General features: G+C 65.9%; 3 protein-coding genes across 8 annotated transcripts; 1 reads left to right on the top strand and 2 right to left on the bottom strand.

Annotated features, from left to right (window-relative positions):
• Positions 1 to 1,975: 1,975 nt before the first annotated feature.
• LOC142420680 (acyl-coenzyme A thioesterase THEM4-like) lies at positions 1,976 to 3,620 on the bottom strand. Of its 5 annotated transcripts, none has more exons than XM_075524858.1 (6): positions 3,548 to 3,620; positions 3,138 to 3,253; positions 2,655 to 3,105; positions 2,465 to 2,575; positions 2,210 to 2,334; positions 1,976 to 2,106 (listed from the first exon to the last, which is right to left on the bottom strand). In XM_075524858.1, exons 3-6 carry the CDS (start codon positions 3,050 to 3,052, stop codon positions 2,045 to 2,047), a joined length of 696 nt encoding a protein of 231 aa, XP_075380973.1. In that variant the 5' UTR covers positions 3,053 to 3,105; positions 3,138 to 3,253; positions 3,548 to 3,620; the 3' UTR covers positions 1,976 to 2,044. The 5 variants fall into 5 exon arrangements, with proteins under 5 accessions (XP_075380973.1, XP_075380972.1, XP_075380974.1 ...); XM_075524857.1 differs by having other exon boundaries at positions 2,655 to 3,123; positions 3,156 to 3,253; XM_075524859.1 differs by having other exon boundaries at positions 2,655 to 3,123; positions 3,156 to 3,226; positions 3,548 to 3,594.
• A 2,769-nt stretch (positions 3,621 to 6,389) lies between these two features.
• On the bottom strand, positions 6,390 to 8,935 carry S100A10 (S100 calcium binding protein A10). 2 transcript variants are annotated; one of them, XM_075525031.1, is made up of 4 exons: positions 8,850 to 8,935; positions 7,479 to 7,622; positions 6,537 to 6,731; positions 6,390 to 6,494 (listed from the first exon to the last, which is right to left on the bottom strand). In XM_075525031.1, the coding sequence occupies exons 2-3, from the start codon at positions 7,608 to 7,610 to the stop codon at positions 6,570 to 6,572; spliced, it is 294 nt and encodes a 97-aa protein (XP_075381146.1). In that variant the 5' UTR covers positions 7,611 to 7,622; positions 8,850 to 8,935; the 3' UTR covers positions 6,390 to 6,494; positions 6,537 to 6,569. The 2 variants fall into 2 exon arrangements, with proteins under 2 accessions (XP_075381146.1, XP_075381145.1); XM_075525030.1 differs by lacking the exon at positions 6,390 to 6,494 and having other exon boundaries at positions 6,518 to 6,731.
• A 1,644-nt stretch (positions 8,936 to 10,579) lies between these two features.
• DEDD (death effector domain containing) lies at positions 10,580 to 22,905 on the top strand. The gene is made up of 5 exons (XM_075525027.1): positions 10,580 to 12,115; positions 17,840 to 18,218; positions 21,540 to 21,647; positions 22,211 to 22,357; positions 22,462 to 22,905. The coding sequence occupies exons 2-5, from the start codon at positions 17,894 to 17,896 to the stop codon at positions 22,836 to 22,838; spliced, it is 957 nt and encodes a 318-aa protein (XP_075381142.1). The 5' UTR covers positions 10,580 to 12,115; positions 17,840 to 17,893; the 3' UTR covers positions 22,839 to 22,905.
• The last annotated feature ends 234 nt before the right edge of the window (positions 22,906 to 23,139 follow it).

Genomic DNA, 23,139 nt, shown 5'->3' with positions numbered 1-23,139 from the left:
GGACAGCACACGCGCACCCGCGTGCTCCCACGCCCTTGCACACGCGCGTGCGCGCCCAGCGCGCTCCCGCCAGCTCCCCCCCTCGCGCACCCGCAGCCCCCCGCTCCCCCAGCCTCGCCCGCACACGCGTGTGCCCCCCGCCCGCGGCCCCCCGTGCCAGGCCCTACCTCGCATGGCGGCGGCGGCGGCGCGGGCGGCGCGGCCGAGCGTTATAAGGGCGCCGGGGCCCCCCCGGCATCCTGCCCCCCCCCCCCGGCATCCTGCCCCCCCCGGCCCCACGCACTGGAAATTTCCGACTTTCCACGGCGCGGCCGGGGGGGAAACTGAGGCACGGAGGGGCGGCGCGGGGACCCGGGCGGCCGGGGGTGCCCCCCACCCCCCGTGACCCCGGTGACCCCCGGCGGCCGGGCGGGCACCGCCGCCACGGCCCCACATCGCCGGGGGGGCTCCGGCCCCCCCGGGCCCCACGGGACCCCCCGGCACCCCGAGGTGCTCCCTTTCGGGGTGCGGCAACGGGACCCCGCGACACCCTGAGGTGCCGGGCCCTGGGGCGCAGCCGCGGGACCCCCCCGCGCCCCGACGTGCCCGGCTCTGGGGGGCAGCCAGGGGACCCCCGGCACCGCGATGTGCCCGCTTTTGGGGTGCAGCCGTGGGACCCCCCCCTGCACCCCGACGTGCCCGGCTCTGGGGGGCAGCCGCGGGACCCCGCAGCACCCCAATGCACCCACTTTTGGGGTGCAAATGTGGGACCCCCCCGCACCCCAATGCACCCAGCTCTGGGGTGCAGCCGCGGGACCCCCCGGTACCCCGACGTGCCCACTTTTGGGGTGCAACCGTGGGACCCCCCACGCACCCCGAGGTGCTCCGTTTTGGGGTGCAGCCGCGGGACCCCCTGGCACCCCGATGTGCCCGGTTCTGGGGGGCAGCCAGGGGACCCCCGGCACCGCAATGTGCCTGCTTTTGGGGTGCAGCCGTGGGACCCCCCCCGCACCCCAATGCACCCCCTTTTGGGGTGCAGCCGCGGGACCCCCCGGTACCCCGACGTGCCCACTTTCGGGGTGCAACTGTGGGACCCCCCGGCACCCCAATGCACCCAGCTCTGGGGTGCAGCCGCGGGACCCCCCGGTACCCCGATGTACCCACTTTTGGGGTGCAACCGCGGGACCCCCCCCGCACCCCGAGGTGCTCCGTTGTGGGGTGCAACAATGGGACCCCCCGCACCCCGACGTGCCCACTTTTGGGGTGCAGCCGTGGGACCCCGCAGCACCCCGACGTGCCCGGCCCTGGGGGGCAGCCGCGGGACCCCCCGGCGCCCAGGGGGGTTCAGGCGCTGCCGGGCCATGGGGGAACCTGAGCCCCGCGTCGGCGAACCCCACCCGGGCGCGGGGTCCCCCCGGCCCCTCCCGGCCCCTCCCGTGTCCCCGCCGCACCCCGGGCCCCGGCCCCCCTCCGCCGCCGGGCTCGGCCCCGCCCACCCCCGCCCGGCCCCGCCCCCAACCCCGCCCACGCAGCGCGCCCCGCCCCGCCCCCTCTCGTGACTCCGCCCCAGCCTCCGGCCACCTCGTCTGCTGCCGCGGCCCCGCCCACGCGCCCAGGCCCCGCCCACGCGCCCAGGCCCCGCCCTCCCTTGCCGGCGGACCCGTGGCCGCGCCCACCCGCGGTCCCCTCCGCGTCACGCGGACCCCACGGTGTCCCCGTCCCCGACCCGTCCCCCCCCCCCGTGGGCAGCGCAGCGGGGGGACCCGAAGTGGCAGCGGCGGGGACACGGGGGGGGGGGCCGGGGGGTCCCGAAGGGGTCCCTGCCCCACCCCCCCACCCCCACCCCCCCACGGGGGACCCCTCCTGGCCGTGGGGTCCCACCCGTGACCCCCCCGGACGCGGCTGAACCCCCCAGAAACACCAGGGACACGGGGGGTGATCGCAGCGGCTCTGATGCTCGTGGCCCCCCCGGCCCCGCCTGGGGAAACTGAGGCGGGGGGGGACACGGGGTGACACGGGGGGGACACGGGGGGGACACGGGGGGGACACGGGGTGGCGGGGACGGCTACCGGCCACCGCCCTCCTCCTGCGCCCGGTGCTTGGTGGGGTCCAGCCGGATGAAGAGGCCTGGAGGAGAGAGGGGGGATGGGACGGGACGGGCGGGGTGGCCCCCCCGTGTCCCCGCCCTCCCCCCCGTTGTCCCCGTCCCCGGGGGCGTCCCCGTCCTCACCGGTGGCCCGGGCGTGCAGCGCGTCCCCGTCGGCGCTCCGGACGTGGCAGGAGAGGAAAACCTTGCGCCCCTCCAGCCGCTCGGCGCGGCCGTCCACCAGCAGCACGGCGCCCAGCGGCACGGGGCTGCGCGGGGGCAGGGCGGCTCAGGCCCCCTCTGCGTCCCCGTCCCCGTGGCGTGCGCGCGCGCGTGTCCCCGTCCCCCCCGTCCCCCCCCCGCCCCGCCCTGGGGACCCCCCGGCCCCGGGACACTCACGCCAGGTAGTCGATGCTGAGGTTGGCCGTCATCACCTTCCCGGCCACCGCCAGGGCGCAGGTCCCCAGCGCGCCGTCGATGATGGCGGCGATGGCTCCGCCGTGCGTCAGGCTGGGGGGGGACACGCGGTCAGCGCCGGCGCGGGGGCGGCCGGGGCGACGACGGCGGCGACGGCGACGGCGACGCTTACCCGGGGTGTCCCTCCAGGTAGGGCCCGGGCTGGAAGAGGCAGAGCAGGCGGCGCTCGGCGGCGTTGAGGAACATGGCGTACTCGAAGCCGGCGCCGTCGCCCTCGATGGCGCGCAGGAACAGCCGCGTGTCCCCCGCCGGCCCCGGCGCCTCGGCGCCCGGGAGGTGCTGGCGGGCGCGGGGGTAGGACGGCAGCCGCGCCCAGGCCCCGGCGGCCGCCATGTCGAGGAGCCGCCGGTAGTGCCGCCGCATGGCCGCGCTCCAGCCGCCGTTGGGCACCGCGCGGTCCCGGGGGGGGTCGGGCCCCGCGGCGGGGGGCGGCGGGCGGGGCCGGGCGGGGCCGCGGGGACGGCGGGCGGCGGCCAGCGCCCGGGACGCGGCCCTGCCGCCGCGCCACATGGCTCCCGGCCGCGAGGCCGCCGGGCGGCCGCTGGTGACGTCACGCCCGGCCGGCGGGGCCCGGCGGCGATGTCACGCCCGGCCGCGTGGGGTCACCGGCGAGGTCACGCCCGGTCGCTGCCGCCGCCGCCGCGACGTCCGCGTCCTCACCGGCCCCGACGGTGACGTCGCGCCCTGGCAGAGAGACCCGGTGCTGCCACGCTGGAAGCCGGCGGTGACGTCACTCCCAGCAGTGACGTCACCCCCCCAGCAGTGACGTCACTTCCCGCCGAGGCCAGGGGCAGTGACGTCACTCCCGGTGCGCCGCCCGCCCGCCACACACACACACCCTCCCCCCCCCGCGAGACCCCGGTGGGGTCAAGGACAGCCAGGTCAGATGTCAGAGGTCAGCCCGGTCGCTCTCCCGGCTGCCCGGCCCCTGCCACCCACCGCCCCCTGACCCCCGCCCCCTGACCCCCGCCCCCTGACCCCCGACCCCCGCCCCCCCGCGCGCACCCCTCGCTCCCGCGGCGCCGCGCGAGGCCGCGAGCACCGGCCGGCGGTCACGGCGGCCACGCCCACGTGCGTCACCGGCGGGGCGGGGCCTCCTCGGCTTCCGTAGGAGCCCCGCCCCGCCCCCGGGGACCCCGAGGGACCCGCGTGGGCCCCTATGGAGCCGCTATGGGCCCTACAGACCCCCACAGCGCCCCTATAGAGCCCTATACATCCCTACAGACCCCTGTACACCACTACACACCCCTATAGAGCCCTATATATCTCTATACCGCCTCTATAGAGCCCTATACATCTCTATACCGCCCCTATACACCCCTATAGAGCCCTATACATCTCTATACCGCCCCTATAGAGCCCTATACATCCCTACAGACCCCTGTACACCACTACACACCCCTATAGAGCCCTATATATCTCTATACCGCCTCTATAGAGCCCTATACATCTCTATACCGCCCCTATACACCCCTATAGAGCCCTATACGTCTCTATACCGCCTCTATAGAGCCCTATACATCTCTATACTGCCCCTATACACCCCTATAGAGCCCTATACGTCTCTATACCGCCTCTATAGAGCCCTATACATCTCTATACAGCCCCTATACACCCCTATAGAGCCCTATACGTCTCTATACCGCCCCTATACCGCCTCTATAGAGCCCTATACATATCTATACCGCCCCTATACACCCCTATAGAGCCCTATACATCTCTATACCGCCCCTATACACCCCTATAGAGCCCTATACGTCTCTATACCGCCTCTATAGAGCCCTATACATCTCTATACCGCCCCTATACACCCCTATAGAGCCCTATACGTCTCTATACCGCCTCTATAGAGCCCTATACATCTCTATACTGCCCCTATACACCCCTATAGAGCCCTATACATCTCTATACATCTCTATACCGCCTCTATAGAGCCCTATACATCTCTATACCGCCCCTATACACCCCTATAGAGCCCTATATATCTCTATACCGCCTCTATAGAGCCCTATACATCTCTATACAGCCCCTATACACCCCTATAGAGCCCTATACGTCTCTATACCGCCCCTATACCGCCCCTATAGAGCCCTATAGATCCCTACACCACCCCTATACACCACTATACAGCCCTATACACCCCTACACAGCCCCTATACACCCCTATACACCCCTATACCACCCCTATACAGCCCTACACCGCCCCTATACACCCCTATACAGCCCTGTACACACCTACACAGCCCCTATACACCCCTATACCGTCCCATGTAGCCCCTACGGACCCCTGTACACCCCTACACAGCCCCATACAGCCCCGGTGCAGCCCCATACAGCCCCTCCCAACACCCACACACCCCTGTACAGCCCCGTACAGCCCCTATACACCCCTATGCAGCCCCATATGACCCTATACAGCCCCTACAGACCCCCTGTACAGCCCCATACAGCCCCTACGGACCCCCTATACACCCCTACACAGCCCCTATGGAACCCTGTGCAGCCCCATGCAGCCCCTACAGACCCCCTATACACGCCTATACCACCCTCTACAGCCCTATACAGCCCCTCCAGACACCCATACACCCCTACACAGCCCCTATACACCCTGTGCAGCCCCATACAGCCCCTGTGCAGCCCCATACAGCCCTATACAGCCCCTCCAGACCCCTATACCACCCGGTGCAGCCCCATACAGCCCCTCCCAACACCCACACACCCCTGTACAGCCCCTATACACCCCTATGCAGCCCCATACAGCCCCTACAGACCCCATACACCCCTCTAGACCCCTACACACCCCTGTGCAGCCCCATACAGCCCCTACAGACCCCCTATACGCCCCCATACCACCCTGTGCAGCCCCTCCAGACACCCATACACCCCTGTACAGCCCCGTACAGCCCCTATACACCCCTATATCACCCTGTACAGCCCTATACAGCCCCTATACTCCCCTATGCAGCCCCATATGACCCTATACAGCCCCCACAGACCCCCTATACAGCCCCATACAGCCCCTACAGACCCCCCATACACCCCTATATCACCCTGTACAGCCCTATACAGCCCCTCCGGACACCCATACGCCTCTATACAGCCCCATACAGCACCTGTGGATTCCTGTACAGCCCCTATACACCCCTATACAGCCCCATACAGCACCTGTGGACCCCTATACACCCCGTGTACACACCTATGCAGCCCCGTACAGCCCTTATATACCCCTATGCAGCTCTCTGCGGTGCTACAGCCACCTTATACATACCTATAGAGCCCTGTGCAGGCCTTACGGACATCTATACGTGCCTATACAGCCCTCTGCAGGCCTTATACAGCTCCAAACCGCCCTATACGGCCCCTTCAGATGCCTGTACAGCCCCGTGCAAACCTCCGCAGCACTTAGAGGTCACCTATATGCCAACGTACACCCCTACAGACCCCCTCTACAGCCCTGTGCGGCCCCTATAGACCCCCATGCAGCCCCTTGAGATTCCTATACCCCCTACAGCCCCCTATGGCTGCCGGAGACCCCCTATAGAGCCCCTACAGGAGCCCTACGCGCTCCCTATACAGCCCCGCCGTGGGGACTGCGGACACCCCCAGCCCCGCGCCCCCGGCCCCACAGGGCCCCTACGGCCCCCATACGTCCCTTGTCGGGGGACCCCTCCCCCCCCGGCACCCACGGCCGCGTCGCCCTGCGGGCGGGGCTGGGGACCGGGGGGGGGCCCAAGGAACGAGGCAGCTCCAGCGTAGTAAAAACACCTTTATTGGGGGGGGGGGGGGGGCGGGGGGGGGGGGGCAGCACCCATGGGTGTCGGGGCAGCACCCAGGGGTGTGGGGGCAGCACCCAGGGGTGGGGGGGCAGCACCCATGGGTGTCGGGGCAGCACCCGAGAGTCGGGGGCAGCACCCAGGGGTGGGGGGGCAGCACCCAGGGGTGGGGGGCAGCACTCGAGGGTGTCGGGGCAGCACCCAGGGGTGGGGGGCAGCACCCAGGGGTGGGGGGCAGCACCCGGGCGCCGCCCTCACTTCCTGCCCTTCTGCTTCATGTGCAGCACGAAGTAGTCGTTGCAGGCGATGGTGAGCCCGGCCACCAGCGAGAAGAAGCCCTGGAAGCCCACCTTGCCGTCCCGGCACTGGTCCAGGTCCTTCATGATCTTGTCCAGGGCCATGGGGTCCCGCTGGTTCTGGGGGCAGGGACGGGGTCAGGGCCCCTCACCCCGGCCTCGGGGCTGCGCCCGCCCGCCGGGCTCCCCTGGGCCTCGGGAAGCGGGGTGCCGTCCCGGCGCGGGGTCCCGGGGGTCCCGTCCTGGCGGCATGCTATGGGGCTGATCCCGGGGTGCTATGGGGTCTGGTCTTGGGGTGCTATGGGGCTGATCCCGGGGTGCTATAGGGTCTGATCTTGGGGTGCTATGGGGTCCCATCCCGGGGTGCTATAGGGTCTGATCTTGGGGTGCTATAGGGTCCCATCCCGGGGTGCTATGGGGCTGATCCCGGGGTGCTATGGGGTCCGACCCTGGGGTGCTGTGGGGTCCCATCCCGGGGTGCTATAGGGTTTGATCCTGGGGTACTATAGGGTCTCATCCCAGGGTACTATGGAGTCCCATCCTGGGGTGCTATGGGGCTGATCCCGGGGTGCTATGGGGTCCTATCCCAGGGTGCTATGGGGTCCAGTCCTGGGGTGCTATAGGGTCTCATCCCAGGGTGCTATAGGGTCCAGTCCTGGGGTGCTATGGGGTCTGATCTTGGGGTGCTATGGGGCTGATCCCGGGGTGCTATGGGGTCCTATCCCAGGGTGCTATGGGGTCCCATCCTGGGGTGCTATAGGGTCTCATCCCAGGGTGCTATAGGGTCCAGCTCATCCCGGGGTGCTATGGGGTCCCATCCCGGGGCGCCGTGGGGTCCCCCCCCGGGGCCCGATCCTGCCGCCCCACCTCCAGGAACCCGGGGAACTCCTTCTCCATCAGCCCCCGCAGGTCCTCCTTGCTGAGGTGGTTCTTGTCCCCCGCGTACTTGTGGAAGGTGAACATGAGGGTCTCCATGGCGTGCTCCAGCTGCGACGGCATGGCCGGCCCGGGCTGCGGGGGGCACAGCTCAGCCGCGCGCCCCGGCCCCCGGCTGAGGCCGGCGCCGCTCATCGCACGGGTGAGCCCTTTTCCAGCCGCCGGGAATGACTCAGCTCCGGGCCGCGGCCGCGGGTGGGGCCGGGGGGGGGACGACACGCATGTCCTGCGGGTGTGTCCCGCGTGTCCCCCCCCCACCCCCCCCCCCGGCTCCGGGGCATCCTGGGGAGCCCCAGTGTGTGGGGGGGAGGGCATTGCACAAAGCCCCCGGCCTCCTCCCTGGGCGGGGCGCGCCCTGCCTCAGTTTCCCCACGATCGCGGGGTCACCAGGCGGCGGGGGGCTGCCCCCCCACGGGGTGACCCCCCCCCCGCCCCTTCATTTTGGGGAGGGACGCCCGGGCCTGGCAGAGATGTGGGGTGACGGCAGCGGGGGGACACGCCTGCCCCGTGGGACCGCTGCCCGCCCCCCCGCCCGGCGCCAGGACCCCCCCAAACCTCGACGTCCCCCCCAGGGCTGGCGGGGGGCTGGGGACGGGGCTGGGGACACCGGTGCCACACCCCGGCGCAGGCGCCCGCCACCGAAACAGGAACTGGCCCGGCCCCGCGGCTTCGCCTCCAAAAACTTGGGGGGGGCCCCGGGGGGGGGGGGGCAGGGCTGGGCCCCCCCCCCCCCCGCTCAGCACCGGGGACCCCTCCGGCCAGCCCCGCCCGGCCCCCCGGCCCGCGCTTTGCCCCCCCCGGGCAGGATGTGCCCCCCCGGGGTGCAGGGGCATCTCCTGGGGGGGGCTGTGCCCCCCACGGGCACCCCCAAACCTTCGGGGGGGGGGGGGCCAGGCTGGGGGCAGCCTGGCCCACTTCGGGGTCCCCCTCCAAAGTGGGGCGCGGGGGTTGGGTCCCCCTTTAAGGGGGGGGGCAATGCCTGGGGGTCCCGGGGGGGGGGGCAGGATGGGGCCCACCCCTATCGGGCGGGGCAGGATTGGGGTCCCCCTCTAGCAGGGGGAGGGCAGGACTGGGGCTCCCACCCGGGGGGGGCGCATGCTTGGGGGGGGCCCCCTCTAAATGATGGGCGCGGGATTGCCCCCCCCCCCCCAAAGCGCGGTGCAGGACTGAGCCCCCCCTCAGCGGGGTGCAGGGATGGGGCCCCCCCCGGTCGGATGCAGCCCCGGCCCCCCTCTAGTACGGGGGTGCAGGGTCGCCCCCCCCCCCCCCCGGCAGGGAGCCCGGCCCCGGTGCGGGACTCACGGCGGAGCGGAGCGGCGCGGAGCGGAGCGGAGCGGGCAGTGGCGGGGCGCGGCGCCGCCCGGGATAGGCACGGCGGGGGCGGGGGGGCCGGGGGGGCCCCGCTGAGTCACCGCTCCCCGCCCGGCCGCGCTCCGCCCCCCCCCCCCCCACCCCCCCCCCCCCCGCCCGCTGCCCCCTCGGACCCCCCCCCCCCCCCCCCGCCCGGTGTCTCCCCGGGCCTCCCCGCCCAGTCCCGGTGCCCCCCCCCGGGTCCCCCCCGCCCAGTCCCGGTGCCCCCCCGGGTCCCCCCCGGCCTGTCCCGGTGTCCCCTCGGACCCCCCCCCTCCCCGCCCGCTGCCCCCCCGGGTACCCCCCCGCCCTGTTCCGGTGCCCCCACCCCCCGCCCGCTGCCCCCCCGGGCCCCCCGCCTTGTCCCGGTCCCCCCCCTCCCGGGACTCCCCCCCCCCCCCGCACCCTGGGGGACCGGGGATCCCCCCCCCCCCCCGTCATCCCGGTCCCCGCGGGGATTACCCCGGCGCGTGCGGGCTAATGAGGATTAATTGATCAACCGGGGGCGGGGGCGGGGGACCCCGCGGCACCTCCCCGCCCCTGGCTGGGTGCCCGGCCGCGCGCGCCGCCCCCGCAGCACCCCGGGGTGCCGGCTCCGCTCCCGACTCGGGGCCGGGGGGGGGGGCACGGGGGGATCCCCGGGTGCCTGAGCCCCCCCCCCCCCCCCCCCCCCCCCCCGCCGGGGGTCACCGCGGCCGGCCCGGCCCTGCCTCAGTTTCCCCACCCCAGAAGGGTGCAGAGGCGGGGGGGGGGGGGGGCAGGGTCGGGGCGAGGTCCGTGGGTCCCCCCCCACCCATGGGCGCGGGCCCCGCCCGCCTGGCACCCTCTGCTGGAGACGGGGGGAAGGGCGAGCCCGGCCCCGAGGCGCCCCCCCCCCCTTGTCCCCCCCTTGTCCCCAGGGTCCCCCCGAGGAGCCCCTCCCTCCGGAGGGGACCCCCAGCCCCCCCAATCCCCAGGGATCCCCCCTCGCCCCCCCCAAACCCCCAAGGGACCCCCTTGTGCCCATGCCCCCCCCCGTGCCCATCGCCCCCCCCTTGTGCCCATGCCCCCCCCTTGTCTCCATGTCCCCCCCCTTGTCCCCAGGGCCCCCCCCCCCCCGTCTCCATGTCCCCCCCCCTTGTCCCCAGGGCCCCCTGTCCTCAGCCCCCCCAGCCAACCCCACCCCAAGGGCCTCCCCTTCCTCACAGCCCCCACCCCATAATCCCCAGGGACCCCCCCCCCGCCTCAAGGACCCCCCTCAGTCCCCAGGAACCCCCCAAGGAACCCCCCAACCCCAGAGACATCCCCCCCCCCCGCAGCGTCGACCCCCCCTCCTTGTCTCTCTGCCCTCAGTCAAGATGGCGGCGCCCCCTCATGCCCCACAATAGGCGCGAAGCCGCGCCCGGCGGACCCCGCCTGCCCTCTCCCGAGATGGCGGCCGCCCCCCCACGTGCCCTAAGGGCATGGCGGCCTTGCCAGCTTGCCCTTACCCATCATGGCGGCCGCGCGCCAGCGCTCCCGAAGGGCGCTGAAGTCGGCGGCCGGTGACGGTGACCCGGATGGGCCCGGCCTCCCGCCCTTATCCAAGAGGGCGCCGCGCTCCCCGGCATTCCCAATGGGCGTGAAGGTGAGAGGTGAGCGTGGCCCGGATGTGGGCGGGGCCGCACCGCGCGAGGGGGCGGGGCCGCGGCCCCGGATGTTGCGTCGCGCCGGAGCCGCCGCGGCCGCCTGCGAGCGGGGAGCGGAGCGGACGGAGCCAACATGGCGGCGCCGAGCCTGGGGCGGCCGTGACGGGGAGGCCGCGGCGCCCTCAGCCCGGGCAGCCCCGCAGCGCCAGCGGGGCCCGCGCAGCGGAGCGGCGGCCGAGCCGGCGGGCATGGCGGGGGCGGCGTAGGGGAGGCCTCGGCGGTCCCTGTGGGTGAGGGGACGGGCCCGGGCCCAGGCCGCCTTCTCCCCCCCCCCCCCCCCACCTCAGCGCGGCCCGGTACCGGGCAGAGGCAGCGCAGGAGAGGCCTCGGGTGCCCGGGGGATGGGGGCCTAGGGGCGGCCGCAGCGCCGTGGCCGCGGGGCCGAGCCGCTCCCCTCGGCAGCCCGCGGAGCCCCCCCCCCCCCTCCCCCCCCCCCCCTCGGGCCGGCGGCCCCTCGCCGCCCTCCCGCCCCTGCCGTTCCCGGGGCCTCGCGGGGGAGGCCGGGGCCGTCCCCGGGCGGCGGTTGCTGGACCTTGGACCGGGAGGCTTTAAAAAGCCGGGTGCTCCCCAGCTGCGGGGGAGGGCCGGAGCCGGGCCGCGGGAGCTGCCGGGCCGCTGCGGCATGTGCCGGTAACGGGGAGGGAAGAACCGAGCGGGGGTAGGGGCGAGCGGCGCAGCGAGGCCTCAGCCGCCTTCAGACCACCCTGCGTGGTGATTTAGTGCTGTATTTTGGGAGCTTTAAGCGTAACTTCTGGGAGAGGCGGAGTTCTCCATTTTTTTTTTTAGTATTTGATACAAGCGCAGGGCAGCGCGGCCGTGGAGGTGGGGACGGAGCAGCCGAGCGCTGGGCCGGCTTCCCGAGCAGGCTCTCTCCTGGGGGATAAGCGAGGCTTAGGAGCTGGTGGGGAGGAGACGAGCCCTCTAATTGTCAGTAAACGCGAAGGAGAAGGTATGGGCTGAATTTTAAAAGAATAACCCAGTTCGGATGACCTTCTCCTGGCTCTCTTATTAAGGTTTATCACTTAACCCGATCCAGTTCCTGGAGGAGTTGCTGTACTGAGAAAGCAAATCGAGGTTTAAGGTATTCCGAGCACCCTGCCCGTCGCCTGGGTTTGCGAGGGCGGCGTTAAGTCCTGCTGGTAAGAAGGGAACAGGGGAGTTAGTTCTTCAGGAATGGTGTCCTTAAAAAAAGAAATGACCTAGGGAGCGCAGGGTGAGTTCTGGACTTTCCTTTTCCTCCTCCCCATGTCAATAAATTATTAAGTAGGGGAAAAAAGAAGGTTTTGGGGTGGGGGAAAAAAAAAAAAATTGGGTGGCTTCTGGCAAGTCGACCAGCTTTAACACTGACCGCCGGTACCTGACTCTGGAAGTTTGGCTTTCCCGCTACAAGAGCCATACGTGAAACTCTCTGTAGGAGCTTCCGTGGTGTTGTCGGGTAGTTTATTTAAAAAGTCGAGGAGAAAAGGGGATAGAAGACTTCTTAAAAACACTCTCGCTTGGCTGCTGTTCGAATCGTGGATATAAGCAAGACCAGAAGAGCTCCTCACTAAGGTGGGTGTTCCTATATGTATTTTTTTTTTCTAATCTACTAACAATTCGCTTATCCCTCCTCTCCTGTAAGGAGCTGCTCGCGTTAATGCTGCCGGTGTTAATAACTCTGCGGTTGGCCTCATTGTCCCTGCTCAGGAAAAGTTTGGGAAGCTTGGCTGAAGGTGAATCCTGATCAGGCGTCTTTTTGCTGATGGAAAAGGCGAGATTGGTAAAGCCGGCCGCCCGGTGCCTTCCCGATGAGCCGCTGGGTGCGAGCCAGGGCTCCGGAGGGGACCTGGCGGCGCTGCCCGGCTGACAGCGGCGGTGACACGTCCCCTGCCCGCGCTCCCGTTTCCATGGCTCGAGCGTCGTGCGCGGTTACGCGCCGGCGTAGGGGAGAGCGGCTCCAGCGCTGCTGGGAGTTTCCAGCGTGGGGATTTTGTTTAGGATTTTCCTCTTCTCCCCGTCAGCCTGCGGTGGCTCGGGTGCCGTTCCCGGGTGGTGGTGCTCCATCTCGGCACCCCGGTGGTAACCGGAGAGGGGTGTTTGCCAGAGCCGGTGCTGGTCAGGGCGGGCATTAGTGGCATTGGGAATCAAGGCTGTAGTTGCCACTCAGTGGCAGAAATAAGATTGGGGGATTAATTGAGGTGGCAGGCATTAGACGGGGCGATGAATAGAAGCGAAACGCACTTTAAAATAAAAATCCCCCTCCCCCAACTAAACCCATGCGCCAAAAAAAACCCCAGTCCTACCCTGAAACAACTGCTAGCAGAACTATTTTTGCATCTGGCTCGTTCTCGTGGGGTTACGAATACTTTGTCCGGTGACGCAGCGTGGCTGAACGCTTCCTCTTCCTCCGGCCCTCCCTGCCGTGGGGTGTCCGGGGATGGCCGTGCACGCTCGTCTGCTGCCGGTGAAATCAAGTGTATTTTGCTGGGCTGGGACTAGCGGGTTTGCTGTAATTAGTGGTGGGTTTAGGATTTTTTTTCTGCCCTACGGGCGTTATTGTATCGACACAGACCTGCTGTGCCCTCACCAGCGCTGACCCAGATACAAAGTGCTACAGAGGGAAGGTCAAAAAAAAAACAAAAAACAAACCCCTCCAAAGAGGACAATTATGGATTAATCTTATTTCTTATCAGCTCCCTTTGATCGGTTCATCCTCTGCGCAGCAGGAACCGTTTATATCCCCACTTTTCTCATTAATCCATCTTGTCCCATAGCGAGTTTATCAGCTGAGGTTACCTGTCCCGTGGGTGCGATGCCTTGGGATGACGGTGTGCCGGGACGGGTGTCGGAGCGGCCGCACCACGGTCACCGCGGGCAGCGTCCGATCCGCCTGCAGCCCGCGAATCGGGACGGTTTGCCGACTGTGTGGCCGGGTATTTGGTCCCATGAAAGAGCAGCGGCCGAGTGGCCTCGGCGAGCAGCTCTCGAGCTCGTGGCCCATCCGGCGCAGTCCCGGCTCCTGGGAGAGGAGCCGGCTGCAGGCGGAGGTTCGGGGCCAGGACTGCCGTCCCGACGGACGGGATCCGTGCCCTCCGCTTGCCGTGTGCGTGTGGTGAGCTGCGGGGTGGCCGAGCTCTTTCCCGAAGGAGGAGAGGGGAAGAAACGTGTGTTTGGTGTGACGGTGTCCGCGGGAGCTGTCGGGAGGAGAGCTGGGGCGAGCCGGGCAGCCAGAACCGCTCCAGACTAATGGCCTTCTGCAAAGGCAGCTTCAGGTTGAAGGTGCCTGAAGAGGAGAGGAAGAAACCTCCTGGTTAACTGCTGCCGGGGCGGTGAAACCAAAGCGTTTGGCTGTTTGTTTCTGTTTGCGTTTCCTTCTCTTTGGTAATCGAGCGCGTTGGGAAAGTTGGTGTTTGGGTTCTGGTTCTGCCTCGGGCTTCGCGCGTCCGCCGAGGCTCCGCGGTGCCGTTCGTCCGGCTCTGCCGCGGCCGGTCCTCGCCCGGGTTGAGCAGGATCGCGTCTGGTCTGCAGCGAAAGCGCGACTAGGTGTCTCCCTCGCATCTGTTTGCAGCGCGCCGGACGGAGGAGGCTGGGATAGGGCTGCGCTGGGAAATCCACCTCACAGCCACGTTTCGACTTGACGTTGGTATTCGTGGCTTCCGTGCCCATCCAGGCAGGAGTGTGCTGTCGGGAGGTGGGTTTTTGTGGTAGTTACCTCAACTTCAGCGTCAAAAATCCCCAGCATCCGCATGGGTTAAGTGAGATGTTTGAGTAAGGCTCGGACTGATTAAGCGCAGAGCTTTGTAGGCACTGAAAGCTTGTTTTTCCTGTTCACCTTAAATTATTTTAATGATCCTGGAGTGCTGCGGAAGATCTCCTCCTGAGCGGGTGTGATGTGCTGCTCTTTTGTGCCGAGGGTGGGCAGGGGTCCGGTCACGTCTGCCCCGGTACCGGAGAGCCACGGCGCGATCGGCTAGCCGGGGCACGGGCAGCTCCTCGTCTTCTCTTGGGAGGTCTTTCCCGCTCCGTGCGCTCACGACAGGGACGTTCCTTGAGGAAGTTCAAAGGATTTTAGGTTTTTGGTTGGTTTTTTTTTTTTTTAAATGTATGTGCACAGTAACGTGCTCCAGCCTTCCGATCCTGTGGGTTTAAGGCAGGAGGAGAGCCAAAGGCGAGGGGAAGCAGGGATCTCTTCCAAGTAGCGGCCGCTGGAATCCCCTGCTTGAAAATAAATTTAACAGCTTTTTGTGGTTTTGGGTGGTGCAGCTATAAGGAACTGCCCCCCGGGACTCAGTACTTCCCCCACACACATGAAGTCTCTTTCTGCTGAATCTCTTCTTGTTGTGTTCAGGCAGCACAATGACAATTTGCCCCTTTTTTTTGTTTGTTTTTGCCTTCCTGTAAGAAAAAATGCAGTGTAATTCCAGGGTGGTTGGTACTAAATAATCAAAAGATAGCGTCTGCCGAATTCCTGCCTCGGGTTTGTGCAATTCAGCGCTTGGCAAACCCGACTGCAGAAAAACGAGCCGTTTTAAATGAAATGCTATAAAAGAGGGTCCCAGAGAGCAGCTCCCGGCGCTTGCGTTGCCCAGGTTGGGGTGGCTCCTCCCGGTTTTGTGGTGCGGGGCAGATGGCACGGGCGCTGCTTTGGGGACAGAGATGGGGTTTCTGGGGCTGCCGCAGGAAGATGTGGCGGTGTAAATATCCAGGCAATTAGCTGATAAGTGGGTGTGTGGTTTATGTTCAGTTTTTTATCTCGGAGCTGCTGACGGGACGCTGGGAAGAAAGCAGAGACCTCGCCTCGCACCGCCCGTGCTTGTTTCTCGTGCGTTTTCCTTTGTGCAGGAATATTTACAGCTCCCGCTGCAAAACCCCGGACCAGAGCGTGTGTGCAACACCTGCGAAACCCGGCGGGGCGGGGGCAGAGGGAGAGCTGTGGGTGCGAGCTGAGCGGGGCCGGCGGCCACCGGGCCGTCAAACGAGCGGCGTGCGGTTCGTTTACTGGTCGACACCGGTGCCACAGCACCAAAACCATTCTGGGTGCGGCCGAGGAGCGCCGGGGACTTTACCGTCAGCTTGAAACGCTGCTTTCGGCAAACGCTTTGTTTGCTCTCAGTGTTTTTTTCTGCGCGTGGTAGCGACCATCAAGACTAAGGCTTGTTTGTCTTAATTTTTTTTTTTCACACTTTTATTCTGTGTTGATGCAATTACTGTGTGCTGCCTGTTGATATCCTGTTGTGATGCAGCTGCAGCTCCTGGTAAAGGCCTCTCCAAAACTTGGCTTTCGCGGGGTTTACAAGACCAGAGAGATCCGTTCCTTCCCCTGGGATGTGCCGGGCTGCAGCCCAGCGCGCTCCGACTTCTCCGTGGAGCCGATGTGGCTCAGCCCCCGGCGCAGGAGGAGCCGTTGGAGAAGAACTGGGGCGCTTTATTCTGATTTTTCTCCCCTCTCTCCTGCACGGAGATGGCTACAGGCTGTTTGTACCGAGAAATGTCTTCACTAGAAGCTGCGTTTATATGACTTTTCTACTTGGGGGGAATCTCTACGGTATATAGTGCCATCTCCTCCCCAGCTGGAGTAGTCAGAGCCGTGTCAGACCGATTTCGGCGCAGCAGTCACTCAACACATTTTTAATTTGAGCTATTTGCATTTTACAATAGGAATTTAAAACCCTGCTGGTGCCCTGTTAGGTGGGTGGCCACCGGCGTGGAGACGGGCCCTGTCGAGGGCTTCCCGTTCCTCTGCCTGCCTGGGGCCAGAGCGTGAGTCACGGGCTGTGCTGGGAATAGATGGGAGATTCCTGCCGGTGGCCCGTGTTTACGCCGCCGCCGCCTCACTGTTTTGGGAACAGTAACCAAGCAAAGCTGCTCCGTGGTGACGCCGGCCGGGCTGGGGTGAGCTCTCTGGAGGGGAGAGGGAGCCGTGGCCCGCTGCCGCACGGAGCAGGGAGCCGCCGATTTCGGGGCTGGACCCTGTCTGGAACCGCAAGGGTGGTATCGGACTGCGATCTCCGCTCTCCTGCGGCCTCTGGTCCGGCGTCCCGCAGGGGAGGAGGACTCCTAACCCGGTTAAACTAACGAGGGCCATCGTTTTAGGGTATAAATGCGATGCAGCGCATCGTATAAATGCGCTGCATTCCATTATACCCGCATCGTATAAATGCGATGCAGGCGTGACGCCCCTGTACGGCACGCCGAGGGTGTCCCTGGGGCAGGTGCCCTTTTGCCGTGGGTGCTGCCGCCAGCCTCGAGCCTGAGACGCTGCAGGCGCTTAAATGTGCTTTGGGGGTGCAAAGGCCCCTCCAAATAGTTCTGGGGGTGCCCCGGGTCCATGCGTCCCCCCAGCCCGCTCCCGGCGCCCAGCAAGCCGTGCGGTGCGGTTCACTCCTAACCCGATCACCGCGTGCCCTGAGCGACTGGCGTTGCCGAACGGCTCATCACCGGTTCCCGGCCTGTCTTGCAGCTGACTCTGTGCGGTGGCACGGTGCCGTCCCCAGACACGGGACACCTTAATGTCACCCGCTTGGCTGTGACAGCGCTCGATCCCCGAAGGAGGTCAGACGAGGGCCACAATTCCTGCGGGTCCCTCCTCTTTTCAGCCGGGTGCGTGACTCCCCGCGGCTCTCGGTGAAGAAACGAAGCTGTTGGTGCCGCTGAAAGAGAGCCGGGTGACAGCAGAGCAATGAGGAACGTCCCGGGGGGGGGCCGTAACCGGGTGAGAAACCTGCTGAGACGAGGAGGGTGAGCCCCGAGTCGGCCGCCGAAGCCAGTCTGACGAGGCTCGCTCTGCTCCGACTTTGAAGCCCAACAGGTCGGGGCCTGCCGAGCGGCTGATTTGCTTCTCCCTTGATGTTTTGGCACGATACCGGTGGCTGCGCCGAATGGCTTTGTGCGGTTAGTGCCCGCTGGTGTGGCGGCGGAGGGTTTAGCTGGGGCTGTCGAGCCGCCCGCTCGGCTTTGCCGGGGGACACGGGGACTCGTTTTGCTGGGGTAGAGGACATCAGTCCTCGCCTGGGTTGTGGTCTGGAGCCGTGCCACTGAGCGCCGTAGCTCGTAGGTGTTTCTGCCAGACGGTGTTTGGGTTCATAAGTTAACGTGGCAGAGACCTGTCAGTGCTGGCAGAGCCCGGTGCCGTCAGTCTGGTACTCAACCCTCAATTTTTGGTGTAAGATGCTCCGGCGGCGAAGAGGACGAGCCGCTGCCGAGCGTGGAGATGTGGCGGAGGGATGCGGAGTGGGGTTTTAAATCAAGTTTCCCTGGGGAAGGGATTAAAGCCTGCTGGCCCTCTCTGTCTTCTAGGGTTGCGGCACTAAGAGGAGCCCCCGGCTCGGCGTGCGCCAGCAGCGGTGGAAGATGGCAGCCTTCAAACGGAGCCGAGCGCAAGCCTGGCCGGAGGAACGGGGCGACCGGGAGCACGGGCTCTACAGCTTGCACCGCATGTTCGACATCGTGGGCACCCACCTGACCCACCGGGACGTGCGGGTGCTCTCCTTCCTCTTCGTGGACGTGATCGACGATTACGAGAGGGGGATGATCCGCAGCGGCCGGGACTTCTTGCTGGCGCTGGAGCGGCAGGGCCGCTGCGACGAGACCAACTTCCGACAGGTGCTGCAGTTGCTGCGGATCATCACTCGCCACGACCTGCTGCCGTACGTCACCCTCAAGAGGCGACGGGCCGGTAAGTGACGCCGCTGGCGGCCTGGCCCGCTCCCTAACGAAGCCCGCTTCGTTATTCAGCCGTCTCCTGTTTCTCCTCACTGACACCCTGGAGGCACGGTGGTTAAAGGACCCCGAGGCTTGTAAGGACAAACGGCTGCCAGGACAGCAGGGAAATGCAGGCAGAGAAGGCAAAGGGGTATTTTATAGGGTTTTAGCAAGAGCCCACGCACAGTTTTGGGGGGTTAAAGCCTCGTTTCGCTTCTGGCAAGCGCCGAGGTCTCCTTTTTTCAGTGGCAGAGAACTGGGATTCCTGCTGTGTGCTGTGCAGCTCCGCAACTCCCAGCTCCCGCTGTTCGTCCCCAGTGTTTAGGGAAATGCTCCTTTCGGCCCGAAGTGCCGCCTGGGGCGCGATGCCGTGGGCAGCCCCGGGGCTCTGCCGGGGAGCGAGAAGGAGCCGGGAGGGTCTGGGGAAACCCGGGGCTGCTGCGCTCGATGTGCCCTTGGCTGCGGGGGAAACGTGCTCCTCCTCTTGGGGCCGAGGCAAGTTTGGGAAGGCGACCGATGTCCTCCCCAGGCTGGTGCTGTCGGTCCTGCGGTGTGCCGTACGCAGAGAGGCCGGAGTGAGAAACCCCTGTCCAAATTCAGATTTTTGGGCTTTTCCCACCCATTTGCCAGTGGGATGCCCCAAACCCTCCTCTTTGTCACCCCTTTTCCCCTCACTCTCTCTTGGCTCGGAGACCCCAGCAGTGGCCCAGCCCTTCGGATCTGGGTAATTTGGTGGATTTTCGGTCACTTCATGGAGCTGCCAGGCTGAGCTGACCCACTGCCCTCCACCAGCTCAGCCCTGTGCCTTTTTTTGACAAAACCCCTCAATTTACAGTTCAAAGAATGTAACCCAGATTAACCAGAACCGGAGGAGTCGTGAAGGAGAGTGCACTTGTTGCAGGGGATGCGTAAGGCAGCTGCTCCAGCAGGATTCAACCTCTGAAATTTGCATCTTTGCTTTAAATTAGGATAATTGGGCTTTCTTGGCAGTTCCAGGCTGCTGAGTCTCCCCGGTTTCTGCTCGCACCGTGGCCAACGGTGCTGTTCCCCGCCAGCGCTTGGGAAAGCGGCGAGCGCAAGTAGAGGCAGGCATTAAAAACTCCCCGTTTTTGGGGGGTGAGAGGAGGGACGGCAGCGCTGGTGTGAACAAACCCTTGAGCTGGGGCTGTCACCGGGAGCGTGGTCCCGCGCTGCCTGCAGCCTCCGTCCTGCCAGGGGGAAACTGGATCGGGCGGCTTGAAAATTAACGGGGTTTTTTGTTCGGTCGTTCCTTAACCAGCATCGGGCTGGGGACGCTGCTTTTGGAGGCAGCTGCTGCCTTGTGCCGCTCCGAAATGCCAGAAACTTCCAGCCCTGATGGACCTCGTGGGATGGAGCCTGCCTGCGCGGCAGCCCTGCCTGCCCCTCACCCTGCCTGTGCAGGCTCAGACCAGACGCCATGAGGATTTTCCCATTATCCGGCGTTTTTTGGGAGCCGGGAGCGTGCTCTCTGCCCCGTGTGCCGCTCTCAGATGCGGCTGTGCCGGGGATGGATCCCAGCCCGTTCCCCGGCCTCGCAGAGCAGCCGGCACCACGGCTTGGTGCAAGCGGGGCGTAGGAGGCTGCTCGCCGGTGCCGGTGCAGCCTTCCGGTGCTCTTCCTCTGCACCAAGCCAAGAAAAACTAGAGGAAAAGGGAAAGCGGCGGGTGCGTTACGCAGACCAGCTGTGCAGTGCTTGGATTCGGGGAGGTTTCCGGTGATGCCGATTCCACGGGGCACACAGATGGATCCACGGCTCTCTGTCCCCGGCTTCGTGTAGGGTTTGGGGGTGTTGGAGCATTATTTTTTTTTGTCTCTTGAGCAGCCTTTTTGCTTGTTGGGTGTAAAAATCCGAACCGAAGGGGCACTTGGCTGCTGTACCTCGGTCGGCTGAAGCCAGGCGAGCCCTCCCCGTGTCAGGTTTTGGTGTTTTCAGGGTGGGGCGGATGGATCGATATTAAAGTGCGATACCGGCGTGGTCGAGGAGCCGGAGGTCGGCGTCGTGCGAGGAGCGATGATCCGTACCCGTGAGATCTCGTTCTTGCGATGTCTCCAGCCGCGCTTGGGTGGAAACGGTTTAATTAAATGTGCAAAAATAGCATTTCAAAAAAGCTTTATTAAGAAAGGCACCTTACATGTGGTTTGTAACGTGCAGCGCTTTGCATTTAAAGAGGAGGGATCGGTCGGTTAAAGGAAGTCTCCTCTGGACTTAACGAGCTGACTCTCGTCTCTGGTTCCCGCTGGTTCCCGCGTCCTTCCAGACCCTGCAGCAGCCGGGAGCTCTTGTCTCCTCCTGCCTCATTCGTATTCATGGCTCTGAAAAGGAGCGAAACCCCGTCCCGAATTACTTGGCGAGGCCGGGGCCGGCTGGGCGGAGGTGGAGAGCGGCGGAGGGAGCTGGGGAGATCCACAGCCTTGGCTGGCTTCGCTCCGGTGGGGATGGGAGGGATCCTGCCTGGGGACGGGCAGCGCTCTGAGCTCACCAGACAGGACAAAAACAACCTGCAGAAAATGTCCTGGCCCTCAAAAATAACTTGTTTCACCCCATAATCTTTGCTCAGCAGCTGCTTCTGCTCGGCAGCTTGACTCTCCCGAAAACCCCGTGTCCTGCCAGCGTGTTACTTCAAAGGTTTGATCTGCTGAAGTCGGGTAGATAACGTAGGCTTAGCATTTCGGGGTACGCCGGTTTATCCTAAAGCGTTTCGAGCGGCTGGGTCCGTCCCGGGGGCCTGGAGCTGCCACCGTCCCCCCCCCGGCTCCGCTCTGCCGTGGCTGCAGAGGAGGAGGAGGAGCGGTGGCTGCTCCCCCAGACCTTTGCTCAGACCGACACGAGCTGCAGGAGCTTGCGTAGGGAGCACGGGACGAATCCGGGGCTGGTCCGAGCGATCGCCAGGTACGTACGGCACGGTACCGTGCCGGCACGGTGGCCGTTGTGGTGCGGGAGACGCTGCTGGAGTTTCTCTAGAGGGACTGCGTGCACGCAACGCCGCCGGCCCGCTCCGAGCCCGGGTGTTGGGAGTCTCCGTGGGAACAGATGGAAACGGCCTGTCCTGCCCGCAGCTGGGAGGGCTTGGCTCCCAAACGGACGTTTTTCCGAGAGGACTGGCTGGAGAAACGGCCGCTCAACGTGCGGATGCATCCCTTGGGGGATGCAGAGCAGCTTAAGCGCGTGTTGGCACCCACCGCGTCGGGAGAGATCCGCCCTGGCCTCCCTCCCGGAGGGGCCCGTGTCCCCTCTGTCCCCTCTGAAGGGGCCCGTGTCCCCTCTCTCTTCCAGTGTGTCCGGACCTGGTGGACAAGTACCTGGAGGAGACGTCCATTCGCTACGTGACGCCCCGAGCTCACAGCGAGGCGGAGCACGGGCTCGGCCACCCCCATAAATCAGGTGGGTGCGGGCTTGCCCTCTGCCAGACCTCGGGGTTCGGTCCGTGGGGATTCGGGGACTCGGTCTGTGGGAATTCGTCGGGACCATCCCGCTTTTGCCTTCTCCGCCCCCGCTGGGAGCGCGGGGCCTCGCCTCTGGCTGGCGGTGACGGCTTCGTCACTGCGGTGACATCTGACCCTGCTGCCACAATCCCCACGGTTTGGGGACGATCGAGCGCGGAGTTTGACGCCCCTGGACCGCGGTGCTGCGGGGAGGCCGCTCGGTCTCGGGGTGTAACTCGGGGTTCCCCTCTCGGGGCTCGCGCGGGCTCCTGGAGCTGCCAGACGCCCCTTGGGACGAGCGTCCCGGGACAGGGGGGACAACTGGGAGGTGACAGCGGCGTGGAAAGGAGGGAGGGCTGGAGCAGAAGGGCTCAAACACAGATTTGGAGCGCAGCCAGCAAGGGCGAGCGGCTCCGAGAGCTTCGGCAGGGCCTGGGCGGGGGAGCGGCTCCCCCGGGGCGTCCCCGGGGGGGCTCGGCGTCCCCAGGGGGGCTCAGCGTCCCCTGCCCTCTCCCTGCGCAGTGCCTCCCCACCACCCCGTGGTCTGCTGCTCCTCCGCGGGACCCCAGATCTGTACCAAGAGGCCCGGCCGCGGCAGGACCCTCCTCAGCAGCCAGCGCAAGAGGAGGAAGTCGGCGACGCCGGACCCTAAGGAGAAGCAGACCTGTGGTAAGAGCCTCTGGGGGGGCTCGGCGGGGGGGGGGGGGGGGGGGGGCTTCGGGGGGTTCCTGGCCCCACGCTGGAGCACTCACCGCCCTCCCCGCTTCCCCCAGACATCCGCCTGCGAGTCCGAGCCGAGTACTGCCAGCACGAGACGGCGCTGCAAGGCAACGTCTTCTCCAACAAGCAGGACCCCTTGGAGCGTCAGTTCGAACGCTTCAACCAGGCCAACACCATCCTGAAGTCCCGGGACCTGGGCTCCATCATCTGTGACATAAAATTCTCAGAGCTCACCTACCTCGACGCGTTCTGGCGCGACTACATCAACGGCTCTTTGCTGGAAGCCCTCAAGGGCGTCTTCATCACGGACTCGCTCAAACAAGCCGTGGGCCACGAAGCCATCAAACTGCTGGTCAATGTGGACGAGGAAGATTATGAGGTCGGGCGCCAGAAACTCCTGAGGAACTTGATGCTGCAGACGGCTCCCTGACGCCCGACGGCTGCTCGGTGGGATCCAAGCTTTTTCCTTCTCTTTTTTTTTCTTTTTTTTTTTTTTTTTTCTAAAAGAAAAGGAAAACATGATTGAAACCCCCGCCCGGTACTGTGCAACTCTGGGTTTGGAGCCGCGGGGAGCGCCGGAGGCTTACGTGTTTCCTCACCCCTTTCCTGTCCTGTCACCTCCTCTCTCGCTTTGTTTTCCTTTTTTCTCTTTTATTTTGTATCCATTAAAAACAAAAAAAGGCAAAAATCCTGCCTGGGGCACGTCAGTGACGGGGCTGGGCGAGCCGGGG

The sequence above is a fragment of the Mycteria americana genome, chromosome 25 (genome assembly GCF_035582795.1).
Source record: "Mycteria americana isolate JAX WOST 10 ecotype Jacksonville Zoo and Gardens chromosome 25, USCA_MyAme_1.0, whole genome shotgun sequence".
In the NCBI taxonomy this organism is placed as follows: Eukaryota; Metazoa; Chordata; class Aves; order Ciconiiformes; family Ciconiidae; genus Mycteria; species Mycteria americana.
This window is presented reverse-complemented; position numbering and strand designations above follow the sequence as displayed.